General features: G+C 41.8%; 1 protein-coding gene across 1 annotated transcript in view; it reads right to left on the bottom strand.

Annotated features, from left to right (window-relative positions):
- The window catches only part of FAT3 (FAT atypical cadherin 3), a 739,365-nt gene that overhangs the window by 219,436 nt on the left and 507,385 nt on the right, over positions 1 to 12,544 (bottom strand). Inside the window, 1 exon segment of the mRNA XM_030200168.1 lies at positions 12,251 to 12,390. Coding sequence (XP_030056028.1) covers positions 12,251 to 12,390 — 140 coding nt within the window.

Genomic DNA, 12,544 nt, shown 5'->3' with positions numbered 1-12,544 from the left:
TGCAAAAATTTTCTTTTTAATAGCTGAATTCAGATTTGTGCACCATGAGCCAAATGCACCTCTCTCAGCAAGTATAAGCGAAGATCCTGGGATTTCAAATGTGTTATTTAAGCATTTGTGTTAATGAAAGTAAGTTTACAATAAGAGGCCTGTTTACTAAAACATGGTTTACTGCATGGTACCTGTATGCACACAACAGTGTTACGGGGCTTTGCTTTATTTTTGCAGTTACTGCATGGTAAACTGCATTTTGTGATTAGCATGCTGCAAGAGACCACTTACCACCACCTAAATAGGAGACACTAAGTGTTTCCACATTAACTCCAAGCACAGTACCGTGCAGTATATGCAAATTAACGTGGCACCTAAAATGGCAAATGCTGTAAATGTCCCCAGAGGTGGCCACATTCAATTTGCAACTTTTACCATGGTTTAGTAAAAGGGCCCTTACATTATTTTAGCATATTACTGTTTAAAAATTTATTTTTATATATATATAGTTTATGTAGTGTTGCCTTATAACACCTAATTAAAACCTGTCATAAGGACATAAGTATTGCCATACTGGGAAAGACCAAAGGTCCATCAAGCCCAGCATCCTGTTTCCAACAGCGGCCAATCCAGGCCACAAATACCTGGCAAGATCATAATATGTTTTCTTGTGCGTGCCATGTTTGCCATATGCGTGATGTTCATTCTGTGTGTTCATGCACATGTGTACAGCTGAGGAGAAACATCACCCACAGGGCTCAATTCCAACTGTATATTTGTTAGTTTGAAAATTAGAAGGCTGATATTTCGCCAGCCATGAGTAAATGGCTATATTGAGATATTCAGACCAAAAAAAGGGTGGGCTGAATATCAGGGCTTGAAATAAACTGGAGAAAACTATCTGATTAGCTTTAGACCTTCTTTTTGGCTGACCACTGGCAATGACCAGCTATAATTTAACCCCACCCTAGGAACAGCCTGAGCACAGCCTATTTTTATCCATTTAAAGTTTTGCAGGTTACAATTTGCCCAGACAAAACTTAGCTGGTTACGGGGTGGGGGGGGGGGGGGGGGGGAAGTGAGAATTTCAAATGTCAATATTTGTTTGGAAGAATAGCCTAGTGGATACAGCATCAGGCTGACAAGCAGCAAAGCCTGGTTCAAATCCTGCTGCACCTTGTGACCTTGTACAAGTCACTTAACCCTCCATTGCTTCAGTTACAAAAAATTAGATTGTACGCCCTCTGGGGAAGGGGAAACATCTAGTGCACCTGAATGCAACTCACCTTGAGCTACTACTGAAGATGTGAGATAAATCCAAATACGCTAGCTGGACAAACCCCTTGAATAGTGATATCTGCAAAACTGGTTGTGAAATCAACTTGCTGAAATTCTTAATGAGTAATCAGCTTCTGTTTCAGCAGCTTTCTAACAAATCCCAACCCTACCTGTATTTCATTTGATGTCAGAAGTCGTTCACCATTTTTCATTTAAGCCAACGCTTTAAAGAATCCTCTTACCAAATATTATCACTATCTTCCAAGCCATACACCAGGTCTGCTGAAAGAAACAATATGGTTTCCCACTGTTGGAGGGCCATTACATCAACAGTGGAGGAGTGGCCTAGTGGTTAGGGTGGTGGACTTTGGTCCTGGGGAACTGAGGAACTGAGTTCGATTCCCACTTCAGGCAGGCAGCTCCTTGTGACTCTGGGCAAGTCACTTAACCCTCCATTGCCCCATGTAAGCCGCATTGAGCCTGCCATGAGTGGGAAAGCGCAGGGTACAAATGTAACAAAAATAAAATAGATACTATTGGAGATTCTACATGGAATGTTGCTACTATTTGAGATTCTACATGGAATGTTGAGATTCTGTTGCTACTATTGGACATTCTACATGGAATGTTGTTATTCCACTAGCAACAATCCATGTAGAAGGCTGCGCAGGCTTCTGTTTCTGTGAGTCTGACGTCCTGCACGTACGTGCAGGACGTCAGACTCACAGAAGCCTGCCCGGCCACATTGGTGATCTGCAAGGGCCGACTTCTAGTGGAATAGCAACATTCCATGTAGAATCTCCAATAGTAGCAACAGTGGAGGAGTGGCCTAGTGGTTAGGGTGGTGGACTTTGGTCCTGAGTTCGATTCCCACTTCAGGCACAGGCAGCTCCTTGTGACTCTGGGCAAGTCACTTAACCCTCCATTGCCCCATGTAAGCCGCATTGAGCCTGCCATGAGTGGTAAAGCACGGGGTACAAATGTAACAAAAAAAACCAAAACAAAAAACAGTAATGAGCACAGCTAGGACATATGGTTTCTGCAAAACTGTTCTTCAATAGCAGAGCTCTGCTATTTAATGGACTTAATGATGGAAGGATGAATTCTTCAGAAGATGCAGATAAAGTTCATTAGGGCTCTACATGGTTGAATGTTGGAACTTGGCACCTGAAAAGCTTCCACATACACTAAACTGCTAGAGCATTTACAGATAGTTTCAGTGATGCCTAGGAACTCTAATCATTTTTTTTTAAATATGCTAAATAGCCATGGACAGCCTCAACGAAAACAACACATTCTCTGGCCACATTCCCACAGGCACACATTTGGATTTCTTTTACTGTTAGCAGCTACTATTACAAATTGAAAGAGAGATTTGGGAGGAGGGAGCAAACTCAGGATCAAGTCTCAAGATTATATAACATCAGAAGGATGAGATACTCCAGAATCAGGGTTCTTTTGGTGATTTTTTTTAAAAAAAAATCTTTTGTAGCTACAGCCCAGAGAGAACAAATTCTATCTGAGAAGGGTCATAGGAGGGCGATGTACAGCTTCAGCCTGATAAAAGTAATCTCTTTTCCAAGCATGGCCTTGAGCAATGATGAATTAAGGGGAGTTGAAAAAAACCTCACTGACTTGCCCCTAACCTAGGACTGCTAGAAGTTAATCAATCTGACAGATGCCTTCATAGCTTGTATGCCATTAATAAATCAAAATTTCTCTTTCTCCCCTGCTTGAATCACAGCATGAATGCATTTATATAGATCTTTTCTAGCACAAAATATAGTAACTGTAATCTTGCTACAGGTTCAGAAAGAAAACTGGAAATAGGCAACAAATGCCTCTGGACATTCATTCACTCAGCTTTGTATTGTGCTGCAGTTTGGGATCTTTCTTCGACATTCTTTTCTTTCTTTCTTTTATTTAAAGGATATATTTCCCACCAATTTGCCATAGTTCAGGGTGGATTACAATCAAATATCTACAAAAAAATCTACTATAATAAAACTCACCCTCAACGTTCTGAGGACACTGACGTCAGTGAAGCCAAGCTCTAACTTCCTTCAAAAAGGTTCGAAGGTTCGTGGTGGTGAAGCCATCAAAATCGCTCCGGGCCCCGCCCTCGAGGGTGGAATAATGGCAGAACAACGAAGGGGTTGGCAGGGAGGGAGGCAGGGAGGTGGCAAATCGCTCCGGGCCCCGCCCTCAAGGGCAGAGCAATGGCAGAACAATGAAGGGGTTGGCAGGGAGGGAGGCAGGGAGTGGCAAATTGCTCCGGGCCCCGCCCTCGCGTCAAACGTCATGACGTTGGGGGCGGAGCAATGGCAGAACAACCAAGGGGTTGGCCGAGGAGGGAGGAGGGGGGTGTTGGCGACGAAAACCTTGCTAGGGCCAGTTTCATTTGCTCTGAAACGGGCTTCTTTTACTAGTATACAAATAACACAGAAATGACGACAATTACATTAGTTTAGAAAGAAACCTAATTCAAGTCACTACAAAACATGCATCAGAAGCACTTGTACGCCTGTCTAAACAGTTGGGTCTTCAAAGACTTATGGAAATCTTAGAAGTCCTTCTGTCCTTCAGGCAATGCAAAGTGACAGGCAAGTATTCCATATAAGTGGAGCATAGCAGGAAAATATCCATATCCAAATCACACGAAGTCTACAGAGCATATGTAGGTTGCAAACTCATATGGAGAAAGTGGCTCACTTTGTGAGCCAGCATGAGGATTGCAGTCAGCAGCCAAACAGCAGTGCAACTTAAAAATGAGCAATATAGCCTTGCATGGTACATGTTGTTCAATGGGTAACCAATGCAATCTCATTAACATTGGTACAAGCTGTAAAGAGTGAAGAGTAGAAGCAGACAAACCACAAAGGACTATATTAGTAAAATCAACATAATAACTGCTAGAACAATAATATGAAACTTAGATTCCCCAAAAATGAGGTGCAAATGATGTACGATTCTCAGTTTATGGAAGACCTTATAAGATTATAGCATTAAGCTATGGTCAAAAAATTAGCTGGATATCCAGAATCACTCCAAGATACTGAATTTCAGCACATACTGAAATATTTATGCCAGCTATTCGTACCATAGAAGGGGGTCCTGGCTCAGCCAGACAATGGATCTAATACCATCACTCAGGGCACCAAGCATAACAGGGGCACATGTCATCAAGTATAAACATATTAATATATAGAATGCTTTTGGATATCACATAAGGGTTATAGATAGATATTAAAAAGCCAAGCTAATAGCACTGAACCCTAAGCCACCTCACTCTGTATTGGGTGCCTAACAATCATTGCTCAAAGCCCACCTCTTCAATGTCGCTTTTGGCACCTAATCACAACACCTCTACTCAGGAAATCTAGACTACCCCAACTTGACATTTCGTCCTTTAGATTGTAAGCTCTTCTGAGCAGGGACCGTCCTTAGTTATTAATTTGTACAGCGCTGCGTAACCCTAGTAGAGCTCTAGAAATGTTAAGTAGTAGTAGTAGTAGATCTTTTGTATATGATCTCTCAAAAGAACATAATAATAGCCATACTGGGTCAGACTAATGGTGCATCTAGCCCAGTATCCTGTTTCCAATAGTGGCCGATCCAGGTCACAAGTACCTGGCAGAAACCCAAATAGTAGCAACATTCCATGTTACCAGTCCCAGGACAAGCAAAGGCTTCCCCATGTCTGTCTCAAAAGCAGACTATGGACTTTTCCTCCAGGAACTTGTCCAAATTCTTTTTAAACCCATGCTAAGTAGAAGGAAAACCAATGGAGCACTTTGTTGCCAACTTCAATACAGCTCAACATATCACGGCTGACAGAATCAAATGAAGCAGCTACATAAAAAAGAAAAAAAATCTGAAGAAATACAGCTTCCGGCCTTTCTAAGCTCTTTAGCAGTCAACAAAGTATCCACACCATGGTTAGGCCAGAAGCCATATTGTTGATGGTTAAGAAGAGAGTGCATATCACAATAGTCTTGAAATTACTAAGAACAACATGCTCAATTATTTTTACCAGCAAAGAAAGGATAGAGATGAGCTGAGACAAGCTAGGCTGGAAGATATCAAGAGAAGAACTTTTCAATGCTAGGTGAACACTCCCCTGTTTGTCTTTAGAGTTGTTTCCTCCACAACTCAAAGGCAATTGCACTACACCTAACAGGAACCCAGCAATGTAGTGGGACAAGGGTCCAAAATCAATACTGTAGTGTGAAAGGTAGATGAATTCACCCATGGGTTTGAGAACTGTCCATTGCACAAGAGGAGATGATAGGGTCATGGAAACTGCAGTAGCAACCTGGGATGTCATAGACACCCTAGACTCAGAGACTGCAACTACAACAAGGTAGAGCAGGGACCTTCACCAGGTCTTGCACAACGGATGATCAGCCAAACAAGAACTGAAATAAGACTGTTTAGTTCTATCAACAGCTTGCCTATAATTAACTAGTGTTGCAAATGTCAAATCCCTAGGCATCCTGGTACACCTCCACTGTCTCCACAAGGCTCTTATTTGTACTCATAGTGAATCAGTATACCAGTGTGCCCTCCATGATTCCTGGTTCCCCTGACACCAAGAGTCATTAGCTTTTCCAGTTGCCACTATAGGGGATTAATGAATATGTTTTCGATGGATGTTCTTTGTGTGTTATGGACTTTCCCAAACCATAGTAGTTCCTTTCTTATGTCCTTTCTTTTAATGTGTAATGTGGTATATTAAATTTAATACAACTGTAAACATATAGACCATAATGTTACGTCCTTCAAAACAAAACACCACCATTGAATTTGGTCATCCAATGTGAGTGGTAAAGAGGCATATTTTCAAAGCACTTTGGGAGGCTAAGTTCCATAGGTTTCTATGGAACTTTGGGAGGCTAAGTGCTTTGAAAATGAGCCTCAAAGTATCCCAGGGAGCAAGGTACCAACATCCAAGAACGCTGGCTTCTCAAACTGTTTGAATCACCTTAATGGTCTAGTGGAGTGCATCTGAGGAAAAACAGAATGAGAGGCTGAGATAAAGTAAAGATCAGCAAATAATGATCAGACTAGGGAACTGAGATCTACTTGTAATCCCCTATTAAACTGAGATTACTAAAGAGAGTAAGTCCCTGTGAAGAGTCACTGAGGGGAGTGACTGGGAGGTCCCTGGGTGGAGGAAGCTCAGCCCATGGGAGTGTTTATGAAATAAAATGCAAAGGAAAAGTGTCCTGGTACAGAACAGTGACAGGGAGGGTGAAGTTAAGAGATAATAAAAGCGTGTGTTTGCCCTTTAAAGGGGGGGGGGGGGGTCTTAGTTTGGTTTTGCCTTTCTTTGTGAATTTTAAGATTTTTGGCTTGAAGAGCTGGAGGAGAAGTTTAAGGAATGGAGGGGGGGGGGGGGGGGGGGGCTGGAGGCTAAAGAGAGCCTGTCCCACAGACTAAGGTGATCTGAAGAGTTTGGACACTGTTGAAGGATCAAACCTAGAGGGTTTGAAAGGATAAGAAAGTGTTTCTTGGGCTGAGATAGGAAGCAGTGATTGAGATCAAAACTTGCTCAGTGTACACACATGGGGTATATATAACTGTACATATTATTAAGTGCCTTGAATATCCATGCAAATATACCTGGAGGGGAAGGTCACAGGATTCCCTTTGAGGAACCACAGAAGAGATCAAGAGAGGTTTGATGTATTATCTGTTGTTGGACTATTTTTCCTATTGAATTGACTGAAGCTGCTGGTTGCAGAATTAAAATAAAGAGTTCCAGGTATTTTGTTATAATCTGCTGACTGTGGAGTGGTCATTTCAGAGGCTCAGTTTCCTAGGGGAGACGAGGGTCATCCCACCCACTAACACTTCTTTCCCCAGGTGGAGGCACCGCACGCCAAGTGAAGGAATAAGACTGCCTTCGGGAGGCTCCAGCCCACTCGGATCCCGGACCCGAAGAGCGCCCAGGTAAAGGGGCGTTACATACTCGGTTAAGAAAACTTATCTATCCTTTGGATTGTTTAAATTTTTCCTTTTTGATCATATTTTCTGGACAAGTTTATCTTGCTTGTACATTTTTGAATATCTAATAACAAGAAAGATTAAAAACCCCAGGATGTCAAGGTATTCAGAAAAGACATCATACATCCAGCTGAGTTTTGCTGGGAGGAAGAAAAATGTAATTCATTCAGCAAAAGCAGACAAGCAAAATCAATGGGTGCAGTGACCAGAACCCTCAGCAGATTTGAAAATTCTACACTGTGCTCACCAGGCAGCAAGTACACAAAACAATGAAACAATACCTGCTTTTCAGTAATAGGATGTCAATGGTCCCCTGTTGTGTTTAGAAAGTTTAGAGTCACTCTGCACTCTGGCAGTACTCTACAATGGAAAAACAGCACTGTAATTCAATTTCTTCATAAATTCTAAAATGGTAGCTCATACTTTGTAAATATTTTTGCGAGTATGAATTGAGGCGACACTAGTGCTATTATTGAGTGTAATAAAAGAGCAATTTTAATGAAATGCTACCTGTTAAATACTAGAAGAAAGACAAAGAAATAGCGTCTGCAACAGGACATTTCTGCACTCAATAAATGATGACGATGCAATCAGAAAGTTCATAAAAAAGATGGTTTTTATTCAGGGAGTGAAAAGCTCAACATGGCACCCTGTTTTGGACAGATGCCTGCCTCAGGAGTCTTGAAAGCTTATCACGATGACGTGTAAACCAATAAAATCTATGAAAAGATGACCGCAGTCTTTATAAAGACTAAGGTGCACTTCTTAAAACATAAACACTGGTACAGCAGCATACAAAATAGAGATTGAAAGCAAATCATGGGTCTCCTGTTGCATTTTTGGGGGTTGCCAGAGCAACCTATTCTTATCAATATTGTGGCAACAATTTGCCATGACACCCTTTAGAACGCAATAAGATGCCACAAAATGCTGCAGATTTTGTTGTTGGCACTGTACCAGAAACCAAAACAAAATTCTTGAATGAGAACAATCTTTGATTATGTATAGGTGACATTTTGAACAGATGTCAGAGCCAAGGACATCATGCCTCAGTCCCAAATATCTAAAATAAGCTTTGTGATGGTCAGTTACAGACATCATGAGATTGCAGATGCATTTACCTAAGTCTTACCGCCAGCCCCTGTAGGAAAAAATGAATGAAGCAAAATGAAAGCCTGAAATTGTGAACAGCAAAAAGGGACTCACTGAAATTGTATGAATATGTCACACTAATGGGGTGGGGAGGAACAAATTGAGTGTAACTGGGTGCAAAATAGCTGAGTTGAGAGGCCCAAACCATGAAAATGGCAAAGATACTTACCTGTAGCAGGTATTCTCTGAGGACAGCAGGCTGATTGTTCTCACATGTGGGTGCCAGCAAAATAAAACAAAGTTTTGCTAGAGTCTTCTAGCATGCGAATCGCACGCACCGCACATGCACGGACGACTTCCCGACCGTCGCGTGAGTGTGCTTCCTCAGTTTAATCAAAAAGCATAGAAGCAACAAACAACAAGAACAACTCCAAAGGGGAGGAGGGTGGGTTTGTGAAAACAATCAGCCTGCTGTCCTTGGAGAATACCTGCTACAGGTAAGTATCTTCACTTTCTCCAAGGACAAGCAGGCTGCTTGTTCTCACATGTGGGGTATCCCTAGCACCCAGGCTCACTCAAAACAGTGAACATTGGTCAACTGGGCCTCGCAACGGCGAGGACATAATATAGATTGACTTGAAACCATAAATAACTAACTGAGAGTGCAGCCTGGAACAGAACAAAAATGGGTCTGGGGGGTGGAGTTGGATTCTAAACCCCAAACAGATTCTGCAGCACCGACTGCCCAAACCAACTGTCGCGTTGGGTATCCTGCTAAGTCAGTAGTGAGATGTGAATGTGTGGACTGATGACCACGTTGCAGCCTTGCAAATCTCCTCAATGGAGGCTGACTTTAAGTGAGCCACTGACGCAGCCATGGCTCTAACATTATGAGCCATGACATGGCCCTCTAAAGACAGCCCAGCTTGGGCATAAGTGAAGGAAATGCAATCTGCTAGCCAACTGGAGATTGTGCGTTTTCCGATGGCGACTCCCCTCCTGTTGGGATCGAAAGAAACAAACAACTCGGCGGATTGTCTGAAGGGCTTCGTCCGCTCCATGTAAAAGGCCAATGCTCTCTTGCAGTCCAAGGTATGCAATCTGCTTTCGCCAGGGCAGGTATGTGGACGGGGAAAGAATGTTGGCAAGACAATTGACTGGTTCAGATGGAACTCCGACATCACCTTCAGCAGGAACTTAGGGTGTGTGCGGAGGACTACTCTGTTGTGATGAAACCTGATACAAGGTGCATGTACAACCAGGGCCTGAAGCTCATTGACCATACGAGCGGAAGTAACAGCCACCAAGAAAACGACCTTTCAGGTCAAGTACTTCAGATGGCAGGAATTCAGTGGCTCAAAAGGAGCTTTCATCAGCTGGGTGAGAACGACGTCATTATCAATTCATGATTATACCAAGAATGTGGTATAAAACACTTGATCCTGGCCTTTCTTAGCCATTTCTGGGACATAGTCTATAGAAGTCAGCCTTGCACTGTCCTTACTTTCCAACTACTGGAGTTGCTGTCTAAACCCACTGCAGCCTATCTCAATCTGTCTTGTCATATATGTGACACACCCCGTAGAAGCTTGTCAATTACTGAAGTTGTCTACAAAGCCCTCTCCTGTTTTGCCCTGTATGGGTCACAGACCATAGAAGTCTGCCCTGCACAGGCCTTAGTTCTTTACAGTTGGAGCTGCTGTCTAAGCACCACTTAACCCATCAAAACATATGCAGACATTTAAGTTTTGTTTTTGTATCAACCATTTTCTAATGAGGGATACTCCTTGTTCATCCCTTGCCTTTTTGAATTCCATCATTGTTTTTGTCTCCACCACCTCCCCCCACCCCCCCCGGAAGGCATTCCAGGCATCAACCACCCTCTCCGTGAAAAAAAAATTCCTGATATTACTCCTAAGTCTACTACGCTGCAACCTTTCCCCTTCTCTGAAAAAGATTTTATTACCTTTCAAGTATTTCAAAATCTGTATCATATTTCCCCTGTTGCTCTTTTCCTCTAGGGTATATATATTCAGGTCTTCCAGTCTCTTCTCATACGTGACAAAACACTGAACTGAGTAAATTATAACAGACTTAAGGCTTTTGCTTTACACTAGCCATAGGAAACATTGTTATGGTTCTTAAGTTCAATGTAAACACGAAGCAACCAAAATGATCCAAAATCAAATTCCAATCAGAAAGGACAACACAAATGTTGGGGGGAAAAACAGCTTTGGGTTTAAGAGCTTTTTGTAGTTATCGGCTTGTATAAAAATTATTTTTACTCGAAAACAGGTCTGAAACGTACACCAACAGGGTAATTTTTATAACTTTCTGCATAGTGAAAAGTAAGCAAAACCTATGTGACACCTATTCTATAGAGGCAAGTAGGCACCTAGTTTCATTTAAAGAATACAAGCATTATATAGTCTGATGAATGGCTAAACTTTAGGCATGACCACTTACACCAGTCATAGAGCTGGTACAGCTGGTGTAAGCACTTGTGCCTAAATGCCAGAAATATGCATGTAATTTAGAGTGTAGTCCTGCCTAGGCTCCACCCATGTGTATATTCTCACCTGTACAATATGTGCTATGTAATATATGTGAGTACTTACTGAACAGAATGGGATTTTGTAATATATGTGAATACGTGCACATATGTGCTGTTATTCTAAACATCTATGTGCATACCCTGTGTAAAATGTTGGCGTCTACTTTATAGAATTATCCTCTATACATTCAGATCCATACCACTTCCCCCTATACTCAAAATGACACTATGCACGTACTTGTACCTACATATAGTTAAAACTTCCAAATTCTACACACTTGAACACCAAACTTGACGCTTAAGGCCAGATTCTATAAATGGCACTGAAAATTTGATGCTGATAAAATTTGGCGCTCAACGTTGTTCTATAACATGCATTTCAGAATGCGCGCTCTTTACAGAACAGCATTGAGTGCTGAATTCGGCACTCAACTTTGGGCACAAGGACATACACAGCTGAAATATAGTGTAAATCCTGGCGAACAAAATGGGCGTGAATCACCACTATCTTGTAACACTGAATGCATCTGTTGTGAATGTCCCTGACCCACCCATACCCCTCCCATGGCCACACCCCTTTTGAGTTATGTGCCATTCAATTTAGGTGCTCAGTTTTACAGAATAGCGTATAGCCAGATCAGCGCCCAAATCATAATCAGTGCCGATTAAGTGTTTGTTATCATCAACAATTCAATCATTGGAGCCTACTAACTATTTTGGGGGCTGATCTGGGATCCGTGCCCAAATATGAGAGACCTTTATAGAATCCAGAGGTAGGTGTGCAATATTGCTCATGCAAGTTATAGAATAAGGTCAGTTGTGTGCATAACATATTATAATAATGAGTTAATTGATATTAACTACCAATAATTGGAACAGTTAATTAGCAATAATTGACAGCAATTAGAAGTTACACACGCAACTGACCTTTGTTGGTATTCTATAAAATGTGTGTGCAAAATACATAGCATACAACTGCAATAGAGGTGTGGACCAGGGAGGGGCATGGGCAAAATCAGGGGCGGGTCCAGGACTTGTGCACACACGTTATAGAACACATGCCAGTTATGCGCTGTTGTAAATGTTTGTGTTTAAAGTGTGGCATATTAATGTGGCCTTATGCTAGTATTCTATAATGGCAGTTTCGCGCAGAATTGCTGTTACAGAATTGATGCTTAGCGCCTAAATGTTTGGTACCTAACTTTGGGGTAGACTCAAGACAGGTTGCCAAAAGTCCCACTGAATCTTTTTTTTTTTAAATTTTTTTTTAAAGAGGAGTAGTTCATACCCTTTGATAGATGTTCACAGGTCAATCACATGGCCTACCTGTGTGGTTGCGATATTTGTTCCATCAGTGACTTCCACAGTCATGTTGTATATGGATCTCAGTTCTGCATCAAGTGGTTTTGCAATTACTATGGTGCCAATGCCCTTCTCAATATCAAAGGAACTGTCAAAATTCCCACCTAATGGTAACAGAAACATACAAACATACTAGATTTAGAAACATGAACACTTCAGTGCAAAACATTTTGGTCATTTTCTGTCAGACTTACTGTTGTTACTGTTAACCAGAAGCTTCACTGTTGTTTGTATGAGGGCCAAGGTACAAGTCTTCTA

The sequence above is a fragment of the Microcaecilia unicolor genome, chromosome 4, assembly GCF_901765095.1.
Source record: "Microcaecilia unicolor chromosome 4, aMicUni1.1, whole genome shotgun sequence".
NCBI lineage: Eukaryota > Metazoa > Chordata > Amphibia > Gymnophiona > Siphonopidae > Microcaecilia > Microcaecilia unicolor.
This window is presented reverse-complemented; position numbering and strand designations above follow the sequence as displayed.